The 15,429-nt window shown below is 36.8% G+C and overlaps 1 protein-coding gene across 2 annotated transcripts in view; it reads right to left on the bottom strand.

The window, feature by feature from the left end:
* The window catches only part of BICC1 (BicC family RNA binding protein 1), a 100,535-nt gene that overhangs the window by 48,369 nt on the left and 36,737 nt on the right, over nt 1-15,429 (bottom strand). Inside the window, exons 1-2 of one of the 2 annotated variants that reach the window (XM_021398994.1) lie at nt 4,124-4,142; nt 3,017-3,086 (exon numbers count right to left, since the gene is read on the bottom strand). In XM_021398994.1, the coding sequence (XP_021254669.1) occupies nt 3,017-3,083 (67 nt within the window). In that variant the 5' untranslated portion in view covers nt 3,084-3,086; nt 4,124-4,142. Of the gene's footprint in view, nt 1-3,016; nt 3,087-4,123; nt 4,143-15,429 lie in introns of those variants that run through there. The other variant, XM_021398993.1, reaches the window with a different exon arrangement.

Genomic DNA, 15,429 nt, shown 5'->3' with positions numbered 1-15,429 from the left:
TTCAGTCACTGGCAGAGAGGAACTGAGCATCACAGAGCTATTTCCCAATGTTTCGCTTCCCTCTCTAAAGCCTTAATGATATGGAATCTCTTTGCAAACCTGAACAAATAGCTTTCTTAAAGATGCTACTAGAAGACATATCTGTTTGTGTATTTTCTAAATATGCATTTGAGAATACTTTACCCTCATCACTTGAGCAAGACTGCAGCATCCGGTATTCATTAAAGCCAGGAAATTCCTATTTCGGTCTCTACGTATTGAGATCTGATAATTGATTTGTGAATTGTAGTCTTTGTAAAGAGCTGTTCTGTTTCATACTGAAATAGAATTTTTAATTAGCAAGTCATTTAAATTCTATATATGATAAGTTCAGACACAGGTATTTTGCAATTCTAAAATTTTAGAAAACATTATCAAGTCTGAGTGAATGAACCCCTATTACAATACAAAATATATAGTATTTCACAATCATCACTGTAAAAGTTGTAGTGAGTATAACACGAAATAAAATTTAGCAACTTAGAAGTCTTTACCCTGAATGTTTCATCTTTGTAATCACAAATTTTTCCTCACATGATCAGCAAAAGATGCAAGGGCTTGTACAGAACTTCATCTTCAGATCCGTTCTGAACCTTATTATGGACAGATTGTCTATATATTTCAACTAATGTGCTGTCCTTCCTGGAATAGCATCAAAAACCTCAAACAAAAAAAATAAAAACAGCAACAAGAGCAAATAATTCATAGTAGACTTGACATGACAAAAGCAGCACAGATAGAAGTCTACCTAATGATTTTTCTTTATCTTCTGGGATGAAAGCTGTGAATGACCTAAGGCCACAGCATACACGGAGAAAGTATGATGCTACTGAAACCACAGGCAAGCTATAGCGGAAAGTTATATGAAAAAGTGGGGTTAGCTTTGATTACGCTAGGATACAAGATACAGCTGGGCTACAACACTGTGCATTGGTAATTGCTTCTCCCTCACTGAATGACTGCTAATCAGGCACTCAGTTTCCAGCCAAGGAGATGGCAAAAGATAGCATGTTCTCAGAGTTCAAGTCCGCTGAGAGCTGGCCAGCTATTTGTTTCAGACTCCCCACTCAATCACAGCGTCATTAAGCAATGCTAGAGTATGCTAAACACTTAGAGTATTTTCCCCATATAAACAGCTGCTGTAGCCACAGATGGAAAGTTACAGAATTGCAAACAATTGACACCAAATGTAAACAGAATATATAAACTACTCTTTATTTCACAAGAAATGGGAGCCTCTGGGTTAAGGGGTTCCTTGTACATATGCTGTAATTTACTATCTTAGGTGAATATATATACACCTTTCCAGAATAAAGCTAGCTAGAGAATAAAAGTCTTAACTCAAGAGCCATCCTTCAGTTCATAGGTATTTGAAACATACTTAATAGTTCAGCATCTTGCTCAAATGCCTCATTTGCAGCCCTTTGCTATCTAAAATTTATTTTGGCATGATGGCCTTCCAAGATAACCACTCTCACTGAAGAAGCACTCAGTATGCCCAGCTGTATGATGCACTTATTTTCTCCTACCATCGATTTTTGATTGTTACCAGCTCATAACTTCTAGCTATTTTATTTCCCCAGTATTCAATTCCATTCTATGTATTTACAGAACCTCATCTACAATCTAACATTATTTTGTCTTGGAGATGACTAAAAAGAGTTTAAATTTACTTGATCTGCATTTTTAAGTACCAATCCAGAATTCAAGCCAGCCAACTCTCTCAGCCCTCTTCATGGCCTTTCACCCATGCTTTTCAGCTTCAGAACTAGGCTCATTTAACTTGGCAAGAAAACCAGTGAAGCACTGCTTTATTTCTTTCCTTCCCTTGAAAAAAAAAAAACCAAAACAACTACCATCATCCTACCATCACCCTCCTTCTCTGCCTTAGTTTCCTGAAGAACTTTTGCTATGCTTGGATTTGCAGCAACTTAGTCCCACATATGAATACACACACACAATAACAGCATTTTTTCCAGTCTGAGTTCTTGCTCCCTGTTTTCACTTCTCCAGTTCAATTTTTTCCTCTATACAGGTAGAAAATTCATACTTCAAAAGTATGTGGGACAGCACCTCAGAAACTGAATCTTACTTTACACCATGTTATTAAACCTGTATGTTTCTGAAGAGATTATTTTTCTTCTCATAAGACCTTCTTCACTTACAAAGTTTGGCTACAACTCCACCAATACTTTCTAAACAAAACAGAAATTATTTGAACTCTACTTTCATGGGTTTAAATATGTATCAGCCTGGACAAAAATACAAGCAACGCTGAAAAACATTCCTAGTTGCTTTTTTTTCCTGCAGAGAAGGAAGTATTATTTCCATTCAGCTGCATTTCCTTAAGAACAGAACCACAAGGCAAATTTCAGGAAGACCTTCTCAACGGTATTCTTCATACATTTTAGTAGTCTGAACATCTAAAAGAGGCACAATTTCGAAGAGAAAATACCAGCCATTAGCAAGGAACAGCCCTAATTCAGTTCTTTAAGAAACCAAAGAAGCATACAGACCTTCACTGCCAAGAATACTAAGAATATATGTTATCTTAACTGGGTTTAACCAACACACATCTTCACAATCTATAAGGACAAAGAAAACAAAACTAAGCAGAAAATGAAGACCCACTAATGTATGTTACCAAAAAAATGAACTATATTTGGCTATGATAAAGAACTCATTCAGATTAGATGTAGAATTACACAGAAGCAAGTATGGACACTGAAGACAGAAGTAAATCAGTATTGTTAAAGTACCTGCAGAAGCGCAAGCTACTTTATGTTGACTTATACGTCAGATATCCATATCAAGTTGAAAATTTCAACAAGAAACTCTCATGTAAAGAAAAAGATTGAAATGAAAATAATTCAGATATCCGCTATTTATAAGGTTATTCTACAGATAGAATTTCTTTGTTCCATGGCTTTACTCTAAGAATTCATCCCAAACAATATGAATAAAAAAAAAACAGTACCTTTTTTTGATTTTGCTCCAATCTTCAACTTCGATGGCCAAGCAATCTGTGTGTTTGTTTCTTCCATAATCTGAGGAAAAGAAAGGATTTAAGAACAATTAAGTTCTCCTATAAATGATAGGAATACACTCCGACAACACTGATTACTATATACAGTCATCCACTTGTTGCTATTACTCATAGCTAGCACAAGTAATTGACTTGTACTAGTGCTGGTTTTCTTTAGAAGGCTCTTTGGTGACAGGTGAAGCTGAACTCTGCTGTTACCAGACTAATCTTAAAAGCAAACCATAGAAGCATAGGATTGTTTGGGTTGGAAGAAACCTTTAAGATCATCTAGTTCCACCCCCCCGCTATAGGCAGGGGCACCTCCCTCTAGACCAAGTTGCTAGTCAATAGCCACCTGAAGCATAATGCTGCTCTGTTGTTTCCAAGAAGCTCAGGAGAGCATTACTGGTCCCAGCATGCTCCAAATCCACCTCGGAGCAAATTTCAAAAGATTTACAAAATGAATAAAAATACTTTAAGTTACCTTAAAATATTTTCTAAGTAAAGACCATTAAATTTAAAACAAGTCCTTTGAGATGTCTAAAGATGTAACTGTTTGCCTTCAAAGGTTTTTTGCTGTTGGGTTTTTTTTGCCCCACCTTTACCTGAATGCAGTTTTTTTTTAATATGAGCCTATTCAGAAAACAGAAATTTTGCTTATTGGATTAGCAACTCAGATAATAAATTTGACAGATTTAATACAACAGAGTGTGCAGCCTAGCTGTAAATCCTAAGCTAGTTCACAGAAGAAAAACTCTGTGAGCATACACGCGAACCTCAAAAGCTATGTGCTCATTTGGCTCAATGGAGGCTTCTGTTGCCTTCTTTGCTATAGAGAAGAAATCCACCAGGCAGATGAATATTTTGCTAGAATTTAATAATGTATTCGTAATGGGTTGTAACTGCCATTTAGTATTAATATGGGAGAAAAAACCAAATAACACATCAAAGACTTCACAGACCAACTGAAATTCAGTGCTAAAATACATTGGTCATGTTCCTACTGAGACTAAAGAACTCTTCTGTATTGAGATCTCACCAAGCAGTATGATGCAATACCTTTCATTGCACCAGAGATAGGAGTATCTGATCTACATGAGTACCAAGACAGTATTTTATCTGAAAAAAAAAAGAAGAGAAAGATCTGCCCATATTAGTCCATGACAAGATGGTTATATAAAATGTCAAGAAAACACACGTAGTAAAAACAAACAAACACCATCCCAGGCTGGATCAAAGAAGGTGTTTTTAATGAGTTTGTTAATTCTAGAAGACCCTGATAAAGTTTTATCTAGAGTAAGTTGTCCAGATCTGTTGGTACACAGACAGGATTTCATCCAGCAATAAGAGGGTCCTTGCTCCTTCGAAAATTTCAGTAATCAGTTTTCTCAGCTTCGCTAATATCACTTAGTAACAAGTACACAAGTACTCATCATAAATTTATGCAATAAACTGGGAAAAAAACATACAGCTCTTTTAATTTACACTTGTTTGACATCAGTAGGAAAGAGGTAGGAAAGAACAAAGAGCATTTCAGATGGCAGCTCTCATGGTTTCTCCTCCATAAAGGACATGTTTAATTTCCACAAAAGCAGAAAAAATATAAGAATATGTTCTTTAGATTGCTTATTCAAATGACAATTACAATACACCAAAAAAATGGATATTATCCAAAAAAAGTCAACTCACTCATGATGGGGGTGAGGGAATTAAGCGAAGCAATATATTTCAGCATTTTTAGTCACTGGCAACAAACACAAGCAGTAACAAAAAAATTAAGTCCAAAATAATTAAAGTCACTTCCAAGAAGAAAGTGAATGTATTAAGAAATCAGCTACATTACCAACAATTTTTCAACAGCAATATAGCTCAGAATTGAGGCAGACTTTGATAAGAATTCTTAATTCTCATCTTCTCCATCCAAATCCCTAGTACACTACAACAACTTCCAGATTAGCAGACGATATGGAAAAACTGGAAGTGTTAGCAAGATCTCATTATTCTATATTTTTAGTTTCAGCAACTATTGAATAATAAGTTACAGCTGAAATAAGACATTTCCTGGAGGATGAAATTCTATCAGCAACATATACCTACTTCTCACAATTTTCCAGTGCAGATGTGAAAACACCATTTCAAAGAATCCATTTGTTTAACAGAGGGCTTTAGGCCAGATTATTCTTAATTGTACAACAGGAGAAGAAATACACAGAAAATAGCAAGGAAGAACTGAAAGGAGAAGGGAGATGCTAAAACAAATAAGAAAGCAGGACTGAGTGAAAAAAGATCCAACGTAAAGGGGACTACAATGGAGGAGAAAAAGAGGATTGGATAACATTTGTCTTGAATGATGCTCATGTCCCATCAGTACTTTAACCTCTCAAAGCTGGGAAATTTGTATGTAAAAAATTAAATCCTTCGTACTTCTCACAATAAACCAAAAGAAAATCAAAGTCAGCAACTTCAGAGATGCACACATTCTGAGGACATACAAAGATGCACATGATCTTCAAAGGAAAAGGAGTTAACTACCAATCTCTGAGATTTGGCCACCCAATATCTTCAGGCTCTTTTCAGAATGCAAGCCTAAGTACCACCACATTAGATGAAAAAGGAGGTTCACAATTTGATCACTACAAAGATAAGTTTATCTCCTGTACCAGGCAGTTACACAGAAAAATGTCTGGATGCATTTAAATTTAATGCATTTAATGAAGTTTAACCACACTCAGCATACTGCCAGGTTTGAACTCTAAGCAGTAAACTTCTTAATAAATTCCAATTTGAGCATAATAATCTTTTCCATGTTTTTGAAAATTACATATTATATAAAATAAAAGTTCCTGCTGCAACACTTATTTTTTCACCCATGAAAATAACCTCTCGTCTATCAAGCAATTTGAGAATCATAACTACCTAAAATGGTTTGCCACAGAAAGTGACTTGTTGCATTTGAGAAATCCAGCTTTTCATAGGAACCCTTAAGAAGAATTTGAGCTCTATGTCAAAAATGAGACTCATACGTTAAACAAACTGATAGTTAAAGAACGCTTATGAAGTGAATCAAAACAGCAAAGAGTTGTATGTTATTTATTTATTTATTTTTTTAAGTACTTACTGTAACAGCAGGAATGTCACGGAGTTCTATAGAAAGAAATCAGCTTCTTGATTTCCAGCTGTTAAACTTGAAGGAAACTCTATATAGTACAGATGACTGTTATATCAGCTTCAAATTCTACTTTAACATTCTAACCTACATAGTTTTAGGTGTCGAAATCAGTAAAATAATATTACCCAGATTTTGTTGTTGTTTTTTCCCTAAAACAAACTTGGAATCACTCCACAAAAACCTCACTTGCATGTTGCAATGGAATACTTTGTTAGTGAAAACTTCGCATTACATAACATACCCTGAGAACAGCAGTGCAGCTCTTACATGAACAGAACACAGAACTTGCTCTGCAAGCAATACACATATATAAACATTTTATTGGTACAAGTACATCAGTTATAAAACAGAGAATTCAGTCAAGGGATGAGTAAATTTGAGTTCCTGACCATGTAGACTGTTGAAGATCACCTCTGCTCAGGTTTTCCTTTTCACATTAAGTAAGTAGCAGGGGTTTGCGCTAATCTATACTACATCAACCTTGAAGGTTCAACTGACCAAAAGGAGTAGGCACATTTATCAGCAAGATTTAATCATATAGTAAATAATCAAGGTGGTTCTTGTCAAAAGGCAAACACTTAAGAAGCTATTTATCTTCAGTCTTATCCCCTTCCCCAGAAGAAATTGTGGCATTTATGTAGCCAAAACATACAAGTTATTCTCAGGGGAGAACATACAGAAGATAATGCAAGATACTGGAAGACACAATCAAAACAAACCGGGCTGTGTCCTGACCCTGAAAAACTGGCTCTAGTCACACATCACTGGGTCTTTAAGAATAAAAAAAAAATAGAGACTTCCAGCTCAGACAGCTGGAGGAAAAGATTTCAGTTTCCAAGAAGTGCAGCTACTCTGGACTTATTCAAGAAATTTACAATTTAAACACTTGCAGAGTTTTTACATTAAAACAGCTGATTTTGGATGGAAGCTGGAATGCTCTCAATGCAAAGGAACAATGAACAAAAATTACCTTAAAAGCTCAAGCATTTTAGAATTCAAAGTAGATGAAGAAAAGGCTTTTCCTTACTTAGAAGCAGTATGGTCAATGACAGCAGTTTAATTATAATTTGTGTTAAGAAGTTAACTTTTTTTTTTTAATTTTCCTGCTCCTCCATCTCACCTATTTCTGTATTAGTCTTTACTCATGGTGCAAAGAAAAATGGGTAAAAAAATGAATCTGCCACTTTCTGCATCTGCCAGGGCACTTTTGAAATTGGTTTTCTCAACTTCAACGTGAAAACCAGCTCACTCAAACTGAAATGACAAAAGGAACTTAAAATTACAGATGTAGCTATCAACAAAAAAATGAAATAAAAAGCCATAATTTAATCCATGAGAAACCTCTCCCTAGGAAATCAGCTTCCTTGGATTAACCTTGTTAACTACAACAGAAAATATGAGGGCTGCTCTGAAAGTAATGCCTCCTATTTTATTATGATATTCCATTATGCCAGAGGCAGATGCTGGTCAGATGGCAGTAGAAGTTGACCCCTCTCACCAATATTACATTACATTTTATTGCTGTACGACAGATGGCAGCACAGGGGCCAACTGACAGAATGGTGTCCGAAATGGAAGTGAGAATGAAGCAAGTGTGTGTCATTGAATTACTCCACATGGAAAAAATCGCATCCACTGACTGATGCTTTCTAAGCATTTATGGAGAACAAACAGTGGGTGTGAGCACAGTGAGGTGGCAGGTGGCACATTTCAGCAGTGGCAACAACCAGTTGAAAGACAAGCCACATTCCAGACGATCATGCACAGCTGTCACACCACAAAATGAAGAGCATCCAGTCAGTCAGCTTACCTGCACAAGTCAGTGGATTACGGTCAGGGAATTGTGTACAGAGCTCAATATCAGCTTCAATGCATTGGAAACAATGGTGGCAATGTTGCAATATCACAAAGCTTGCACCAGGCAAGTCCCACAAATGCTCACACAGGAAGAGAAAGAACAGCATATGCAAGTTTGTCAGGTTCTATTGAACCAATACATGGCTGAAGGTGACAGTTGCCTGGATCACATCATTATCGGTGACAAGACATGGTGTCACCACTACAAGCCAGCATCAAAACAGCAGTCCATGGAGCAGTGACATGGATTCTCCATCAAAGGAAAAAGTTCAAGATGCAGCCCTCAGCAGGTATAGGGATATGTATTGTCTTTTGGGATAGGAAAAAGGTGATCCATCTGGATTTCCTGGAACCTGGACAAACCATCAACTCTGATCACTACACCATGACACTAACTTAAGGTTTGAACTTCCAGAGTCAGGCCAGAGAAGAACACAACCTTTTTCCTGCAACATGATAACATCAAGTCCCATATCACTTTGAATACTGTGGAGGATATTGCCAATCTTGGCTGGACTGTCCTACTATATCCACCACATAGTCTGTATTTGGTGCCTTCTGACTTTCATCTGTTCGGGATGATAAAAGATGGACTGCATAGGCAACATTTTCCTACCAATGATGCTGTCATAACAGCCGTGAAACAGTGGGTCATCTCCACTGATGCAGATGCAGCATGCTTGCTCTTCTTCATTGCTGGCGAATATGTATAGCTAGTGGTGGTGACTTTTTCAATAAAGTGTTTTGTTGCTGAGAACTTGCTCCCTCAAATAGTGTTATTGTGCTCTTTGTATCTGTTGTAGTTTCCAGGGAAACAAAGTGGGGCCATTACTTTCAGAGTAACCTAAGTACATGCCTTTTTAAGGCACAGAGTACTTAAGCAATGAAGAGTTATGGTTTCAAAAATAACTAACACATTAAATTCCAACTTTAGAAAATAGCATGTATCACAATCTATATTTAATAACTTTTTAAAAATATACTGGAATAGGTTTTGCAGATACTTTGTTTTTTTCATGCTATTAAAGAACCTAGAAAGCAATTAAATTGTATGCCCACTGGTAGTTCTTATTTGTTTGTCCAGGCAGTGTTTTGAACAGCTGAGTTCTTGTCTTAAGTCTTCTCCTTCCACTTTTTTCTTTTCTACTTCAGACATTAAGAAAAAAAAACACACACACATCTCCCTAAGGCCTAGATCACCAACAAAATCCCAGATGAGTTAAGATGTTACTTCAGCTTTCACTGCCTTAGTGCAAAGGAGCTGAAATGGTAACCTATTGCACAATTCTGATTGGCCCCTAAAATTTCACATGCTTAGTCTTGTGCATCAGTAAGAAAATCATTCTGCTGAGAATGATTTTCACAACCAAGATCACTTTTGAACAAAGGACTTGAAAGAAGTCAGGTGTTCAAAGGTAAGTCTCTTGCTCAGTGGCAGCCATGGCAACCTCCTGTGGCAAGCCCACTGATCACAGGTCCCAAGGGAGGCCTACACCGCAAGGGCAGCTTCTACGTCTCCGTCATCTGAAATGGCACTGAGAATTTGTGTGAACATATGAACTACTGCAACATACCTTGCTTTCAGCTATCAAACAAGCTGAGTTGACATAAAACACTTCATTTTTCTACTTGGACTATTCCAGAGACCAACACGCACCATTTCTGATAACAAGACTGCAAAGCCTGTCAAAGGGCCTGGTGACAAACTCAACATTCTGCATAAAATAGTTTTAGTTAAAAAAATACAAGAACCACCAGCATTCCAATACAATTGAAGTTATCTGTAAGTATTAATACAACATTTCAGTAAGCAGAGATAATATAGGCAACAAACTCCCGTTTTGGTTTGTCACCAATAAATAGAAAACCCTTCTCCAACATGATCTACATCCAGCATTCTCAAGGCTAGAGATAAAGTTACTCCTTGCCAACCTGCTGGAGCAGGCAGGTTGGGTAAATTATAAAAAAGTTAAACTGAATAACAACAGGTAATCACATCCATGAATATGAAAATCATTCTCGTCTCCGAGGCAGTACAAAACAGACAGATGTTAAATAAGGGAAGAAACTTCAGAAATATGCAACTGGATAATGCATAAGCAGGACAAGATTCAGTCCAATTTGTGAAAGTTTCTGCAAAGAGCAATTTGAAAAGGAGCCTTCCAGGTACAAGGAGATGAATTCGTGCATCTCTTGGAGGGTGGGGTAGAGCTATCAGGTTTTCTTGTACTATTTTCCAACTGCTAAAAACCCCAAATGCCTTCCCCCCCCCCCCCCCCCAAACTATCTGTATGCAACTACTTGGCTAGTCTCTCTCCTGTAACTTTTTCTGTCTTTGAAAAGGGTAATATTGAAATGATTTTACAGACTATCATCTGGGATACTCTACATGGATAAGATTAAACATTGGCAAAGAGAAATATTTTTTCATGATTCCACTGTGAGTTATTTATTCCAGGATCAGAGGAATTTGATCTTCACATATGAATTAGTCCATTTTCTTTCAATTGATTTAAATTTAAAATTACCTTCATTAAATGCCAAAACAACCTCATCTAAAAAAGTGAAAGTGTTTCAGAATTTTCCAACTAATCTAGATTCAGGTACAAAAATGCAACAGAAAAATATCTTTCCAAATCATATTTCTACAGTTTCCAGCCAAAAACTAAGCAAAAATATGAACATGCTTTCCTTTAACTTCTCATGACCCATAATTTCGTGGTTGGCATGCAGAAACTTTGAGACTTTCACAAATGAGCAAGAAGGATGTTTTAAAGGACTATACCCTAGCCCAGATTAACTCTAACAAAATCATCATCCTTAGTACATTGTCATAACCTACTCTTAACATAGTTAAGAAGGTAATCACATGGAGGATGATGAAATAGGGAATCTAAAATTAGAGAACAAGATTAACAACATAGGCAGTGTATTAATTTAGTCATAGCGCTGATAATGCATATCAGTTTATAGTACTTCAAGACGCTATTTAACATAGAGTAAGTAACGGCAATTAAGGTAAAACCTGCAAACAAGATCAGCTTTAGAATTCAAACTTTCAGGTTATAAATGAAGACTCTCAAAGAGAAAGCTGGGAAGTTGTCTGGAAGGATATGGTTGTGGAAATTAATATAATTTCCTTTTGCAACAGGAATTGTCAGATTAGTAATGGAGAGGGTGCAAGACAACAAGCACGCACATGCAGCATCTTTTTTTTTTTTTTAACTTTCACTTTACTTAAGATGAACTGGGAAAGTGATTTTTAAAACAAGAGTCCACTAAGTATTGTTGCTGCATCTAAAAACAGCACTAAGCAAACTTTCTCCACCAGCAACATTCACCAAACTCTGTACGTACTTAATTTATAAATGCAGTAGAGAAGAAAGTTATCAGTCAAATGCCATTACCTACAGAGAAACATTTAAACCTTTCCTTCACTTGACTTTCATGTTTTGCTTACCTTCAATAGAAATATTAATCAAAGGTCATGTTTTTCTTTTGAATAAATGGCTAAAACAATATATTATCTTTTTACACCTTTTATCAAGAAGGCAAAAAAGACATTATAAATGTATTTGTGTTACAATATTAATTCTAAACAAGTAATAGAAGAAAAATGCAAAAATTTATCTGAGAATATTACTTAGCAGTGACATCTCACAGCACGCTGCTGGAAGAGTGATTGGCAGCCAGCTCTTTCCCCCCCAAGCAGAATAGGCAGTTCCCTTCCTACAAATCCAGAACCCAGTGTATGTTATTAACGCGCATCATTCTCATTCACCTCCTCTTTCAGGAGTTTCAGAGGAAGAATAAAAGCATTTGAGGATCAAAAATCCTTCTTCTGGACTTTCCAAATGAAAAGAATTAAGCATCTCAGTGGGGACTGCAGTGACAAACCTTCCCTTCTCTGTTGCTTTACACTGCAAGAGATCTTGCACAAAAGCTGAAGTATAGCAGTAAAAGTACATAACATAAGACTTCAACAACTAAACTGATTCACTTGGACCTCAGGCCGAGCTCCACATGGTGAAGCAGTCACTCACTCCATTGAAAGAATCAAAATGCCCATTCTCTGACTGAAGGAATTAACCACAACAGGCTGAGCAGGGACAGACAGTGCTCTGAAGCACCCATTGCATGTCAAAGCCTTAAGAATTAGACCCAGACAGCATTTTCATATTGCAGGCTAACTCTAAAGATCACTCCCATTATATCAGAAGCAACAAAGAATAAGCTAAAGATCATGATTTCTCTATCTGTATTTTAAAGGCCCTTTGAGTACTCCATTCTCTTAGCAGAATGAATGCTACAGGAGGAACTTGATGAACAGTTTTCTGCATGAACATAATCTTCCCATCACTTCGGTTTGCCTGAACTAAGTAAAATGTTCAAGTAAACATATTTGGTATACCTTTTTAGAAAAACTGATCCAACCTAAATAATTTTTCCTTCTTTCCATTGTCTGTGGTTTTGCCAAAACGAGGACAAAACTCTTAAGCTCAAGATTTCTTGCAAATGTTGACTATTACCAACATTCTTTCAACTCTCTCATCCATACCAAGATCGTGGAGCAGTCTTCCTCTCTTCCTGGTAAGCTAAATAAGAGGAAGTTAAACAAATTAGAAGCTGATGGCACTACAGACTAACACAGCCGGCTGTCTGAAACAAGTACTGGAACTGTATGGCCTTTGCAAACCCTTATCACATGTTATGAGCCAAAAACCTACATATTTTAATGCTAATGGAGATACATGAATTGATTTCTACTGAAATGAAAAGGTGTGGAACCAGTTTCTGCAGATCACAGCTGCTCCTGCAGTTGAAAGAGAAAAACCAATGATAATGTATAAGTAAGCATGAATTCAATATGTTTCATGAATGAAATACATCGCGCTAGAAGAAACCAATAAGCCAAGAGAGCACTATTGCCATCAGAAATGAGAGTATAGCCCTAGGGAAACGTTAATTACAAATACAGAGTTTCAGAGAAGTCATGGTTGAAGACACATGCTAATCCCTTCAAAAGTTACTGCTGAACAAAGATTATAATCAGTCTGGGACATCTTAGTTTCAGGTCAATGATTAATACTTATGTCTGAAAGTGCCCTAAAACCATCCACATTTAGAGCTTTACCTACGCACTTCATGTTCAAAGATTAAGAAGTAATAATGATCAATTTCCAGCATGAGCTACAGCAGACAGAAAGATACCTTGGATTATATTTATTTGGGTAAATATGTACTTACAAAAGCATTCACATATACAATAACTTTGTCAATATATTTACATGCTTTGCAAAAGTTACAATGTCTGCCTAACATCAATCCAAAAAATGCTTTTCAAAGAAAAAAGCGAAAATTCAGTATTTTTGCAAAATAAACTAGTATTATCTTAAATGAATAGAAGTTGAAGCTGTTTCCTTACTGCTTCTGCTACCACAGCATCCTAAACAAAGAGGTAGAGTACATCCATTATTAACTAATGCAAATGAAAATTGGAATTTGGCCAACAAGTGATGAAGATGCTATTAGGTATATCTATTTTTCACATGCTCATGTAATCATCTTTGTGGGTTTTTTTTTTCCCTTTAATCTTTTATTGTACTGTGCTTCCAATCTTTATCTTGGGAAATAACCTATCTTTGAAGGATAGTTTTGTTGACTAATGCTTCTAAAACAGCTGCAGTATGCTTAAATGTCCTACATATTTAATGAAGAAAGTGAGCAAAGAAAACCCTACTCTTCCTTTCGGCACCGAACCATGTTGCAGTGAGGAGCTTACATCGGACCTACAGTTAAGCACTTGGGCTGAACCCCATGTGGACATTTCCAGAGCCCCTTCGTCTGAACACAATGCCCAATATTAGCCTAAGAACGACAACCAACTAAATCCCAGCATTCTCCCATCAGTCCTGTGATTCAAGCTCTGTGTATACTGTTGCATTGAGGAATTTCAGAGTGAGAGGTTATCATTTAGCACTAGGATTTCTAAATATTAGAATAAAAGAAAGGCAAGACAATAAGGCTAAAACAAAAAGCAAGCAGAAATGATGTATTAAATTCCCCTCTGTCCATATAGCCAACCCTCATCTGTTTTGGATTACAAAATCCTTAAGGCAGAGACCCATCACCTTCTTACATTTTACATGAAAGTGCCATGCATATCTATAATGCTACATAAATTATACGTTCCCTGGAACAATGTCCTGATTTTTGTCTGGGAAGGGCCTTGCTAGCCTATGAGGCATGAACCAGATGTTATTGAACTCAATGGAAAAATTCTGCCATCAACTGCAAATGGGCTTTGGATCAAGAGTAAGTAATAATTTTATATTAAATATTACTCATAGAAAAAATAGAACAATAGAATGAGCAAGGCCCACAATGATCTTTTACATTAGCTGTTGTATGTAACAACAGCCAACCAATCCACACTTAATTAAGATTACCTATCACTGAACCACAGACCATAGTGCTCTGGAGATAAAACTATTATTTATTTTTTTCTTGTTAAATAATTAGCAGCTGCCAGAGGTTTTGAAAAATCTCCATTAGACTATGTTAGGTCTTCCCCCAGCTCCGAAGCAGTACTAAAGCTTGAAAATATCAGAAGCATGCTGAAGTCCTCAGATTATTATTATTAAGTAACACTGCATAAGAACATTTATCTATTTTCCCCTTCTCATACTTAATTCCAGAGAAGAGGAAGTTGTACTTCATCACCATCTTCCCCACCACAATACAGCAGAAATGACAGCCATACTTATCCTGTGTAGCCAATAACCGACAAGAACAAGGGCTTATTCTGCAACTGCAACAGCAGAACACATACTCAGTTCTGCTAAAATGCTCAGTGAAATATTGCACCTTGATATTTGAACTGTTATTAAGCTTTCAGCTTTAGAAGTTGATAAAAGCAGTTCACATCCACTGAAGCCTACCTTATTACAAAAATTAATGGCAGCAATACTGCTCACTCATGTTGGAAGACCAGTAAAAGACTTAGCACTGCAAAACTTGTGGTAATAATCCTGGATGAGTTCTGACTTCAAGCCCAGCTCAGGGAGATGGAGTAAATTCTGCTCCTCCTGATGTCTAGCTTACACAAGCTAAGCACTGTCTCCCACAGCCCAGCCACCAAGCTAGGCCATCTGCGAGCAATCAGTGCTGCCTTGCTGCCTCCAGAACTGGCCTCCTCTCTTCCCTTCTCATCTGCCTCTCTCAGACTGAATCACCTTCTGAGCCTTTGCCCTGTTGCTTCTGTCATTGAAGCACTCACATGAAAACTTCTCACACCCAGCCCACTCCTTTCAACCCACAGTAAGTGCAACACATTTGT

This window comes from Numida meleagris, chromosome 5 (genome assembly GCF_002078875.1).
Source record: "Numida meleagris isolate 19003 breed g44 Domestic line chromosome 5, NumMel1.0, whole genome shotgun sequence".
Taxonomy (NCBI): Eukaryota; Metazoa; Chordata; class Aves; order Galliformes; family Numididae; genus Numida; species Numida meleagris.
Note: the sequence above shows the minus strand (reverse complement) of the source record. Positions and strands in the feature narration are given on the sequence as shown.